Here is a 12,650-nt window from a genome sequence, read left to right as displayed (position 1 = left end):
TAAAGTCATCAAATCAGTGTGAACTGTAGCCCAATCCACAACCAGCCTGTTCTTCGACCCAACCACAGCAAAGATTGTAACTCTTCCTTGAAGAGAACTTACTGCCAAGCTCCTCTAGCTAGCAGGGTCTGACTCATGCCTGGGAGCTTCCTCACCTACACCTAAGCCGAACCGATAGAAGGTAGCCCATCTGATTACCTGACGTGGACCGTGGCAGATGCTTCTACCTCACTCGCAAACACAACTACCCTGAAAGGTAGTATTGTGTTTCAGAGATGAGGTTCAGAGAGGTAAACTATTTGTCCAAAATAATTTGCACCAGTGCATATAACTACTAAGTTGCACCAACCTGGAGTCCAGATCAAGTATTAAGCTGGAAGAAATGGTACCCAGGCAGGTGGCATTTCCATCAGGTTAAAACTTCAAACTCCTGAAGTGCCACATATTCAGAATACATTCCCTCTGACTGCAATAGCAACCCCTTTTCACAGCCATAGCTGAAATGTTACCCATCCTTAAAGTCACAGATCAAATGTATCTCCTTCAGAGAGCATTTCCCAATCTCTCCAAACCTGATTGTTCCTTCAAAAGCCACAAAGCCTGCTACCTTCTTCCAAAATATCACTGTCTTGAATACTTTGTGTAAAGGGCAATTTACCTTTGTGTAAAGGTAAATTACCTGAATGAGTAAATCAATAAAATGGAACTCACAGCATTAACTGTGGGGTAAATTACCTTCTAAGTTTGGAAATGACTTCCATTTGCCTATTTACTAATGAATGTTGAACTTATATAATCATAGTATTGAACCTAGTGTCATAGGAGTCCTTGTTGGTTACCTAAACTTCTATTCAGATTATTTTAGGAATGCCAGAAATCCCTTCTACAGCATGCACTATGCAATTATTGAAAACATTTATTGAGCACTTGGCATATGCAGGGAGGAGGGAGAGGACAATACAGGACACAGCAAAAAATAAGACACATTTGCATAAACTTAAATGGTAGTAAGACGGGCTACCCTAAAAGGAAGCAAATAAATTAACAAGATCATTACATTATGCAACAGAGGCTGTGAGGGCCTGTGAAGGAGTACCTGGTAAGGATCACCTTAGATCAGACACTCAAAGCAGTGTAAGTTCAGATGTGAAGGAACAGAAGAAATCAGCCACCCTAGAGCCATGGGAGAACACTGCAGGAAGAAGGAATATCAAAGGCAAAGGCTCAAGGTGAGAAATAACATGGCATATTTGAAGAAGAGAAAGGAAGCCAATAAGGAGGGTATCTGGCAAAGAGTCCTAAAAGACAACAGAAGTAGCAGCAGCCAAATCATGTAAAGTCTTGCAGGCCATGGTAAGGAATTTGGATTTTAGGCCAAGAGCAATGGGAAGCCACAGGTTTGAGGTAGGAACATGGCACGATCTGATTTTTTTTTTTTTTTTTTTTAATCATTTGGGCTGCCAGGTGGAAAACCATTGCAGAGAAGTGGGGAAGTAGGGAGACCAGTAAAGCAACTGTGGTCCTTCAACTGAAAAGTGATGGTGGCTTCGCAGGGACTGTAACCACGTAAATAAAGAGAAGTGGAGGGATCTGAGATACAGTTCTGAGGTTGGATTGGTAGAACCTGCTGACGGATTAGATGTGTACGTATAATGAAAAGGAGAGCCTTGCTTTAACAAGTGGGTGAAGGGATCATTTATTGAACGGGAAAAGGTGGGGAAGAAACAGGCTTAAAGGGGAAAAGCAAGAGTTTTGCTTTGCCCTTGACGAATATAAGAAACCTATTCGATATCCAGGTGGAGAAGTCAGGTTGGATCCGAATCTGCAACTCTGGGGTGAGATTTAACTGAAGATATTATTCTGGGAGTCCGCACATTACAGCACTCTGGTCCATCCGTCTTCTGGGGGGCCACAAAATAACTGTAATGCCTTTTCCCCTATTCAGCCCTTCGCATCTGCAGGAGGCTGGACAGCATCCTGTGGGCAACAGGGAGCAGGAAAGAGGCAACGCCGGAGAGCCAATGGTCAGGTTGAGCTCCAGGGGAACCCCCAGGGCGCATCAGTCCTCCCGAGGACTAAAGCACAGCGACGTCGGTGAGGACCCAAGCAGTGGCACAACCGCCCGCCTCCCCGGGCCGCCGTTAACGCCGGCTCCGCTCAAGGCAAACAGGGTATTCTCCGCCCCCTCACCTCCAGAAGTCAGCACCCCCCCCCACCCCCGCACCTTGTTTCCTGCTCTCCTTGAGCATGAGCATCTACCCCTAAGCCCGGCTCGGTGTCGCTCTCACCCGCCTCCTTCTCCTCACGCCGGGCCGTGCTCTTGCCCTTGGCCTTCCGGCCGCACGGTTCACGTCCCTGCGGCTCCCTACCGGCCGCACGCTTCCGAACCATGTTGCCCAGGCAAGACTCCCGGAGATTGACGCACTAAGCCGCGGGAATGGGAGCGCAAGCTCCGCCTCCAGCGGGGAGAGGCATCGCCAGCCCTTTCCTTATAGGCCAAGTCTACGCCGATGAAGCTCCGCCCCAGCCTCAGCCTCAAATGACCAATACAAACTGTACAAAGCAAGACGGCGCAGAACGAATTTCTCTCTACTTCCGGCTCGTTGTATTTTCGCGTTTCCGGAGACAGTGGCGGGGGGGAGGGGGGCGCGCGAGCGGCTCGCGTACTCTCGCGAGAGGCAGAAAAGAGCGCAGGGTTTGAAGCATGGCGGACGACGTGGACCAGGTGAGTGTGTTTTGAGGGGCTCTCTACAGAGCGGCTTTTCCACTGCTAGCCCTCACCCTGTTCGGCTTTGCGTCCCAGGGCTACTTTCTCCAAGCTCACCGAAAGGTGGCCTTCATGCCGCCCTGTTTCTAGGTTATCACGGCTTTTAATCTTCCCTTTGGTAACCGCGCCCCCCCGAATTTTGTCTCACGCCCTGAGATGGTTTCCCCTTGGAAGCCCGCCTGAAAACTAATTATTCTTCACACTCGTCACTTCCTTTCCCTTGTATCTCATCTTCATCAGTGGTATGGGAATGATTATCCCTGCCTGCCTCACGGAGATGTCGGGATTCTGATAGAAAAGGTGATAATAAAGCTAAATAGTTACTATTATGAGCGCAACGGTTGTTACTCGTTCAGCAAATGAGTAGTAAACATCAACTTGTATGGTTAGACTCCGCTCTAAGCACCAGGGACACCGGCATTGACAAACGTGAGCCCTGTCCCCACTTGGAGCTTATGTTCTCTGGAAGGGCAGATAAGTAAACAAACTTGCAATATGTAGGAACTGTGATGTGGCATGAAGAAAACAAGCAAGGACCTGGTATATAAAATAATATGATGGTACTCCAGGCTTTCTCATCTTCTCTCCTTTTCCCGAAAATGCTCTTCCTAAGATATATTTGTGGATCAGGCCACAACCTAGCTTCCTCCTGAAATTTCACCTCATCAACAAGGATTTATCTGGCCACTTGCATAAAATAGCACTCTTTCCCAGTCTGCTTTATTTTTTTTCGTAGCATGTCATTTGTTCATATTAAGTAGACCCTTCGATGTTCAACGTCTGTCTTTCCCCACTCGAATGTGAGATCCTTAAGAGCAGGGTTTTGTTCACCATTCTGTCTTCCAGGTTCAGAACAGTGCTGGAAACCCTGAACAAATATTTATTGAGGGAATGAACGGGTTAATCAGGGAGGCTTCTTTGAAAAGGCAAATTTAAAGCTACAGGATGAAAAGTATGGACAGTGGGTATTGTAGACTATAGCCAAAGGAGCAGTAGGGCTCTGTGGTGTGTTTGTTCTTGTAGTATTACTATATATTTATTCATACCCCTCTCCCCACTAGAATGGACTCCTTGAGGGCAGAGAGTGACCGCTCTACCGTAATGTAGTAGTTGGTTAGCTGGTCTTTGACAATCACCTGTTTAATTGGGATTGAGGACCAGTTGAGGTTAGGAATTTTTTTTTTTTTTCATTCTAGCTTTTTTAAGACTGTAGAGCCTGTAACTTTCAGTTGCATTCTGCCACTGGCCTGATGTACTCACCAAAGAAACTCCTTGAATAATCTTACCAACTTTCCTGCCTACCCATCCCTTGCATTTGGGTGACTCCCAAGTCATCCTAGCCCTGATCTCTCTGGGAGCTATATTTCCAGCAGTTCTTCAATTGGAAATAACAAGAACCATTTTTAAGTACTTTCAGTTTGCCACTTACTATTGTGAATACACTTAATACATTAACTTAATACATTAGCTCATCCAGTCCTTGCAAGAATCATGAAGGGAAGATTATGGCGTCCTCATTTTACGAACAAGGAAGCTGATGCTCAGAGATGGCATGATTTTTTTTTTTTATCCGAATTCACAAGTTTCAGATTCAAGAGTTGAACACACACTGCCTGACTTCAAAGCTAGTGCTTTCAACCAGTATTCAATACTCCCTGCTAAATATATTCATCTTAGTGGCCAGTTGGCACCCTAAACTCAACCTGCCCCAGATTGAATCTCTCCTTGGCATTCTGATTAGTGTGTGGTAATCATTAAATGAGATTTTTTCAAATCACGAAATGAAATTTGAGGTAAGGTTGAAGTCCCAGACAGTGACTTCCTGTACCCTGAAATTGGGTCAGGCACTTTGGATTTTGAGAGAACAAAGTACATGCTTATTTTGCTGTATAACTCCTTCCTGTGTACGTGTGTTTCAGCCTTCACTTACATAGCACTCACTATGATCCAGGCACTGTTTTAAGCTTTCATAATATGCCCTTTGAGCCTCACAACAACAGTATTAGGTAGGCGCTATCATCATCCACATTTTACAGAGTCTGAGACTGAGGCTTTGAGGTGTTAAGTAACTTGTCCACCGTCATACAGGACAGCAATGACTTGAACACTGCACTCGCTAGTACTGTATTACTAAGCCTGTTTCTTTCATCAGCAACAAACCACCAACACCGTAGAGGAGCCCCTGGATCTCATCAGGCTCAGCCTGGACGAGCGAATTTATGTGAAAATGAGGAATGACAGAGAGCTTCGAGGCAGATTACATGTAAGTAAATTTATTAAATTACCTTGAAATCAGATGATTTCTCTGTCATGGCTCCCTACCACTACCCCCTTGAAATATAAACACTGACTGATGTAGAAGAGTATTTTGAATGTAGATAAGAAGGTGGAAGGTCACCCATATTTCTACAAGTCAAGTACAACTGCATTTAATTCACCTCTTTAATATTTTTTCTAACAGAAATGATGTGATTTTAAAGAACATTTTCATTTCTTTCATTTTTTCTATTTATTTGTAAATAGCATTTATTCTCCATTCTTATTTAAATGTTCTATCAGTTACTGATATGTACATAAGTTTGCGTTTTCTTGTGAGAAAAATTAAATAGCACAGAAGTACATAGAGTAAAAGGTGAAATCCCATTTTTTTCTTTTGCTAGCCACTTAGAAATTGGGTCTGTGATCTTTTAGGTCTTTTCTATATATTTACACATAAATACATATACATGTGATCCCACGCATGTATTTGCACTATATACACCACCTGTAAATAAAACTGGGATCTTGCTGTACATATTTTTGAGCAGCTTTCTTTTTCACTTAATCTTTCTTGGAAATTATTCATCATGAATGCGTATAAATCTCCATTCAGCTTTATTTTTTTTAGAGAGCGAATGAGCGTGAGCTGGGGAGAGGGGCAAAGGAAAAGAGAATCTTAAGCAGGCTCCACGCTCAGCACAGAGCCTGATCCCCCAACCCTGGGATCATGACCTGAGCTGAAATCAAGAGTTGCAGGCTCAACTGAGCCACCCAGACGCCCCTCCTTTATTCTTTTTAAGGACTGCATAGAATTCTGTGTATTGTAAAAGTGGTTTTTAGATTGTTTTCCATTTCTTGCTGCTGTAAATAAGTCTGCAGTATGTATTTTTATGCATATTTCTTTGTGTATATCTGTACGTATTTCTATAGGATTGGTCCCATGAAGTGGTCCTATTTATTCATAAAGAGAGTATACTGAAGGTTTTGTCTTTTCTTGACAACTTGTCACTCTCCTGTATATATTGTTTTTACTACCATCATTCTACCTTAAAGTGATTTAAAACGGCTCATATTTGTTGAGCATTAATTACATTCCAGGTGCTTTTATTATAAGTGTTTTGTATGTAATGTCTCATTTAACCTTTATAACAGCCCTATCAGGGTAGACGCTAATTAGCCTGGTTATGCAGTTGAAGAAGCTCAGGCCTAGAAAGGTGAAGTTACTTGCTTAAGTTAAAGGAAGGTCCAGAATATGACCCTAGGCAATCTGACTGCAGCCCCATTCTTCCATAAGACCTAAAGGTAAAGAGTGTCCTGTACTTAGAAAGCAGGGACCTAGGAAGACACTGATCTTGATATACAGTTGGCTTTATGAGAAGAGGAACCCCGGGAAATGGAAGAGTGGCAACTTTACCAAGAAAAAGAGAATTGCGCTTAAACACATGGGCCAGTGGCATGTGGAGACACACCCCGGGACAGATATGTCGCCTGAGCTCTTGGAGGCTTCTTTAGTTCCCTTCTAGACTTCATTGCCTCTATACTAAATGGCCCCCAACATTTTGTTTGTTTTCTGGCCCTCATCTATAGATTTTTGCTCTTGTTGGTATGCTTTGCTAGAAGTGGCTGCTATGTGGCTGATGTGTTACTTTTATTTTGATGTGAGCTGGTAAACCATTTAACCCTTTGTTAGAAGTGAGCATGAGTGAGAGGCACCTGGGCAGCTCAGTCGGTTGAGCATCCAACTCTTGATTTCAGCTCAGGTCATGATCCCAGGGTGGTGGGATTGAGCCCCATGTCAGGCTCTACACTGAGCTTGGAGCCTCCTTAAGATTCTGTCTCTCTCTCTGTCCCTCCTTCTCTCTCCCTCCTTCTCCCTCCCCCCCCCCCCCCGCCTCAAATAAAAAATAAATTTTTTTTATTAAAAAAAAAAATTTTTTTTAATGTTTATTTATTTTTGAGAGAGACAGAGACAGAATGCGAGTGGGTTAGGGGCAGAGAGAGAGGGAGACACAGAATCTGAAGCAGGCTCCAGGCTCTGAGCTGTCAGCACAGAGCCCAACGCGGGGCTCGAACTCACAAGCTGTGAGATCATGACCTGAGCCGAAGTCAGACACTCAACAAACTGAGCAACCCGGATGCCCCAAAATAAAAGAAATTTTTAAAAAAGAAGTAAGCATAAGTGGGTTCTGAACAAGGCCCCTGGCGTTTCACCTTTTAGTAAAATACATGAGCTTTAGAGTTTGGATTAAGGCTATCCCTATCAGGATGGCAACATTTATTGATTGAGCCTACAGGTGCCAAACACAGTTTATTTTGGCTAGGTTTTACGTAAGCCGGGTATTGCTCTACTGGTTTCACGCAGTGGTGTTCAGTTTAGCACAGGGAGGTCTTGTCTTGTACCTTTGGGAGACTGAAGTGCCATCTTCTTCACAGTTAAAGAATCGTATTTCTTCCACTGTATCTCTCTTGTCATGGTGTTACAGAGGGAGTTGAAAGAAGTCTACTGAAAAGTGATGAATTTGCTTTTTCTCATAAATATTATAAATGATGTGACTGTCTTGGATGACCAATAGGGTAGACACTTTAAAAAAGTAATAATTTCAAATTATTTTGAGTAAATTCATTTTAGGCCATATAAACAGCTTTGTATTTTTATCAGGTCAGTTAACTTGTCACTGGAAATAATTTGTGAAGAAACAGCTTATTAGCACAGCAGAATTATTTTTTATTTGTGTATAAAAGTGTGTGATATAAGTATTGTGCGTAAGCTCTGTTCATTGTTCCTTTATTTGATGATTAAGTTTCTTGATCGCTCACCTTTCCACTGCAGGCTTATGATCAGCATTTAAATATGATATTGGGAGATGTGGAAGAGACTGTGACTACCATAGAAATTGATGAGGAAACCTATGAGGAGATATATAAAGTAAGTCATGGAATTCTGTTCTTCACTTTTAAAATGTCAAATGTTCTCAACATCCAACAGCGTAACACTTATTTATAAAAAGCCCGTCATGATTTGACACCTACTTGTGGACCCGGTAAAGTATAGCAATCAAAAGCAAAGACTTTAGGGTCAGATGGACCTAATTTATAGTGCTGTTTTGGCCATGTCCCACCTGGGTTATGTTGGGCCAGTGAATTGGCAGATTTAAGTTCCTCATTGTTAGGCAAGAATACTAACACTTACCTCATCCAGTTGCCAGGATTCACTGATACATGTCAGTTTAAGATGCTCATGTGTGTTAGTCTGTAAGAGTAATGCTGGACAGTGTTCCTTGTTTGATGTGAATTTAAGCTATCAATACTTAATAAAAACTAAAACGGAGAAATTTTAAAAACACTAACTCCGTAATAGTGAGCCTATTACATGTTGATTTAAGTAACATCAACTACAGGACAAAATACTTAGAGGCGTCTTTGTTTTACCTTTTTGCAGATTTCTTTAATGCCTGGCTTAACTGAAATCTAGGTTCTCACATCTTTTTCTGCATGTAATCTGTTATGATATGTCATAGTTGAGAATCCTTCCTCACAGGTAGTTACAAAAGGGAGGAGTATTTTTTGTGGGTATTCACGTTTGATGCTACATTAAAACTCAACAAGTGGTAGTTTCTTAAAGGTTAATTGCAGTGTGGAATCTGAGACCACATCATTGAACTTTTCATGCTCTTACTATATGCAAATTCATTGGTCTGCCTTGTTCTTTTTTTTTTTTTTTTTAATGTTTATTTATTTTTGAGTGAGAGAGACAGTGCAAATGGGGGAGGGTCAGAGAGAGAGGGAGACACAGAATCCAAAGCAGGCTCCAGGCTCTGAGCTGTCAGCACAGAGCCCGACATGGGGCTTAAACTCACAAACTGTGAGATCATGACCTGAGCCAAAGTTGGATGCTTAACCGACCGAGCCACCCAGGGCAACTTTCAGGTGCCCCACTACCTTGTCCTTTTAATGGATCTTTTATGTTGTGTGATTCTGTGACATCAAGCACTGGTCATTTGGAAAATATTAGTTCGTGGAGCTATGCAGATCTTCTGAATGTTGGCACATTTCATTGTTCAATGTGAAGAAAAAAAGAAGGAAATCACCTATGTCTTTTAAGTATTTGAAAAGCCAGTCTTTGACCCTTCTAGAGTATAGTGGTTTAAAATATAGACTCAGATTGCAGGACTGGAATTAAATCTTGACTCCCTTGCTTGCCAGCTATTTAATTGTATCAAACTACGCAATGTGTCTGTGACTAAGTCTCCTTGTCTGTAAAATGGGGATGGTAGTAGGACCCACTTTATACAGCTATTTAGGATTCACTGAGAGTTTACATGAAAAGCCTTCAGGTTAGTGACAGGCACATAGTAAGTGTTCATCTGTTAGCCTTTTATGGTTTTTGTATTTCTGCTTTATCCTGGCTTTCCTTCTGTCTTCAATGACTGCTGACTCCTTTGCAAATTTTCTTTCTCCTTCTGAACATGGGTTTTGAATTTTTTAACCTATGTGTCTCTTTTTCCCCTCAGAGGTGTGATGTCATTTAGTAACTAGGAGTCTGTAACAGTAATCAGTACAGCACCAAAGCTTGAGCTCTTCACAGATCTGGGCTCACATTTTTGCTACTAGTGGTTAGTTTCATGACCTTGAGCAAGTTATAGAAACTTCCTAAGCCTTAGGGGACCTCTTTTGTAAGATGACAGTAACTGTGCCTGCCTCCCAGGATTATAACAGGAGGCACTGAACTTGGTATGTGTAAAGCCATGGCATGTGGTGACTGGAAGCTGTCATGATTGTGGATCAGTCTGTGTCTCCAGTTTGTTTCCTTTTCTGAGCTTCACTCTTTCATACCCAGTATTCTAATTGAAAATATTTTCACATTGGATATTATCTTGAACTCAGTACATCTAAAAGTAAATTCCTTTGAAGGTGTTCTTCACCTTCAAAATGAGATCATTCTCAGTTCCCTATCCTCAGTGCATGATTTTCTGTTGTTTAGACCATAAATCTCAGAATTTTCTTGGACTTCTCTCTTTCAGTCACACTGATGAGTAACTAATTCCGTTGATTCTTCACGTTGATTCCAGTGTGTCATTACTGCATCTTGCTCTCTATGACAACTGTTACTAATATTTTTGTTCTCTCTGTCAGATCCACATGTGGTCACTTGTGGTATAGATTCCTAGAACCTGAAAAGGAGGAATTAATTACTATTGCCCCTCCCACAGCCATTATAGCGGAACAGGGACAGAATTTTCACCAAAAACAAACAAACAAAAAAACCTGCCTTCGGAAAAGGGAAGAATGGAAACATAACAGCAGAATCCCCTGGGGAGGTGTGAATGTTCCCTGTCCTAGGATTTGAAGTAATGGCTTTTAGGTCAAGTCTGTCCCATGTACTATTTGGGACATACTTAGACCAAAAAAAAAAAAATTTTTTTTTTCTTCTATTTATCTAGAATTCAAATGTAATTGAGCACTCTATATTTTTATTTGGTAAATCTGGCGACCCTAAATGGGGGCTTCAGCTTTCACAGCCAAGTACTTGCTTATGCTGGAAGACTGAAAAATAGTCAAAAGCTTTTTTAGCCAGGCTGTTTCTTTGCATGCAATTTCTTTAAAAGCTTAGGACTTTGTGTGCATCTGATCTGTTCATTTCCAATCAATTCTATGGGCCAGTAACCTCAACATTCTTGCCTACACATAGCGTATAGATGCCTTTATTTATTTTAGTTCCTTCCCACTGTTCTTCCCACCCTTAGGCCATTTGCTAAAGTAAATTTGGGTGGGAAAGCAGCACACTTAAACTAATTCTTGCCTCAGGGCTGAGTTTGTTTAACTGAGAAGGTTTGCTGGGCTTCAGTCTACAAAGCTTTTGTGCCTGTTCATTGTCTATAGTTTGGGATCTAAAAACTGTTGGCTTTTCAGACCCTGTGAGTCCTATTTCTTGTGATCTCTGCTTGAAAGCCAGCTAGTTCTTACCTGGGCTCATCTCTTACTGCCTTGCTGAATGTATCAGGTTAATAGCAACTAACATTTGGCTTGTTCCAACCTCTTTCCCTAGAACCTGTAGGTTAGGGAGGCCCTTGGGCTACCTTCCAAGCCTTTGCAGGCAACATTTTTACCTAATGTTTTCTTCAGGCATAAGAGGATTTCAAATATTTGTATTCCATTATCTGTTTCCTTACTGCCTAAGGCTCCACCTATAGGCTAGTGTCCCAAGGTATTCGTTCCACATATGTGAGCGCAGTAGTAGGACACAGGAGCAACATGTAACGGCTCAGTACAGCAGCAGAATTTTATTTCTCATCCACATAACAGTCCTGAGTGGAGTTTTAGTTCAGCATGATAGCTTTCTTCTAGGTACTTAATCAAGGGCCCAGGCTTCCTCTGTCTTACGCCTCTGCCGTCTCCAGAGTTCATTATCTGAGTCCCGCTAGTCATGGGAGGAAGACCATAGAGGGGCATTCGTGGGAGGCTTATGGGTCAGTCAGTCACTTCTTTTCACTTCCCATTGGTCAAAACCCAGTCTCGGCTGCACCAGGTTGTAAGGAAGTGTGAGTAATGTAGTCTAGCTCTGTGGTAGGAAGAGGAGGAACGTGGGTTTTGGTGAATGCTCTAATCTTTGCCCCAATTATTGACATCCTGGAAAAGTAAACAGTTAATAAAGTGGTTCTTTGTGCTACAAAGGTAAGTGAGTGATGAGGTTTTTAAATCAGTTGTGTTATGATGCATCTGTGTGGGTTTTGTTGTTGTCAGTTTCTCAAAAAATAAATAATACTACTACATATTTGTATAAATGTGTTGTGTTTTGTTTTTTTTTTCCTCTTCCAGTCAACAAAACGGAATATTCCGATGCTCTTTGTCCGGGGAGATGGTGTTGTTCTAGTTGCCCCTCCATTAAGAGTTGGCTGAAACAAAGAATTTATCGTGTTATGGAATATAGGAGACTTTGTATGATTGCCTCTTTAAATGTAGAAGACACTCAAAAGAGAAACCTGCGTTAATTTCGACATTAAGAAATGACCAAGGATTCTTGCACTCCTGAAATGAGTTGATTTGCAGATAACTCAAAAATTCTTAAGCTAAAGAGTATTTTTATTTTTTCCAACCCTTTCAATAAATGTGATCACCAAGATGCAGAACTCTTTTTTAGGAGTTGATTTGCTGTTGTTTTCTCAGACAGTTTCTGTTTTTTTTTTTTCCTTTAAATTGAATTTGATGTTTCCTTTTTTAATTTTTTTTAATGCGAACTCTTTAAAGTAAACACACATCTTACGTTGACTTTACTTGTATACACTCATCTGTGCATCTCCTAGGTTTGAGGCACCAGGTGGACCACTGAAAATTAGTTTTGCCAATATGCATACTTCCTTCAAATCCTCTGGGAAGGCAGTTCTTTAAACCAACAGTTGCAGGCCAGGGAGGTAGATAGAATAATGCATGTACAGGATGCCATAAGAGCACAAAAAAGAGTGCCCAAAGAACAGGGTGGGTGGGTGGTGGTGGTGGTGGTGGTGGGACTGTGACATTGTAGATGTTAACACTGCCATGAATATGAAGCATGATTTCTGTTACTTCTGCTTGGTCCGATTTATCTCTAAGGTCAGGCTTCAGAGGTTATATACCTGTGTGGTTCAGC

The 12,650-nt window shown here is 41.8% G+C and overlaps 2 protein-coding genes across 4 annotated transcripts in view; one reads left to right on the top strand and one right to left on the bottom strand.

The window, feature by feature from the left end:
* XPC (XPC complex subunit, DNA damage recognition and repair factor) overlaps positions 1 to 2,517 on the bottom strand; it is a 29,096-nt gene extending 26,579 nt beyond the window's left edge. For all 3 annotated transcript variants that reach the window (XM_060631867.3, XM_078442718.2, XM_060631868.3), the window contains exon 1: positions 2,289 to 2,517. In XM_060631867.3, coding sequence (XP_060487850.3) covers positions 2,289 to 2,391 — 103 coding nt within the window. In that variant the 5' untranslated portion in view covers positions 2,392 to 2,517. The remainder of the gene's footprint in view (positions 1 to 2,288) is intronic.
* Positions 2,518 to 2,599: 82 nt separating this feature from the next.
* Positions 2,600 to 12,158, top strand: LSM3 (LSM3 homolog, U6 small nuclear RNA and mRNA degradation associated). Its single transcript, XM_060631880.3, has 4 exons — positions 2,600 to 2,725; positions 4,920 to 5,030; positions 7,857 to 7,952; positions 11,843 to 12,158. The coding sequence occupies exons 1-4, from the start codon at positions 2,705 to 2,707 to the stop codon at positions 11,921 to 11,923; spliced, it is 309 nt and encodes a 102-aa protein (XP_060487863.1). The 5' UTR covers positions 2,600 to 2,704; the 3' UTR covers positions 11,924 to 12,158.
* Positions 12,159 to 12,650: the final 492 nt, after the last annotated feature.

This window comes from Panthera onca, chromosome A2 (genome assembly GCF_046562875.1).
Source record: "Panthera onca isolate mPanOnc1 chromosome A2, mPanOnc1 haplotype 2, whole genome shotgun sequence".
NCBI classification, from domain to species: Eukaryota; Metazoa; Chordata; class Mammalia; order Carnivora; family Felidae; genus Panthera; species Panthera onca.
Note: the sequence above shows the minus strand (reverse complement) of the source record. Positions and strands in the feature narration are given on the sequence as shown.

Coding starts and splice junctions, on each gene's coding strand:
- LSM3 (XM_060631880.3), top strand. CDS start 2,705: ATGGCGGACGACGTGGACCAG. Junction 2,726..4,919: donor TGGCGGACGACGTGGACCAG/GTGAGTGTGTTT, acceptor TTCTTTCATCAG/CAACAAACCACCAACACCGT. Junction 7,953..11,842: donor CCTATGAGGAGATATATAAA/GTAAGTCATGGA, acceptor TTCCTCTTCCAG/TCAACAAAACGGAATATTCC.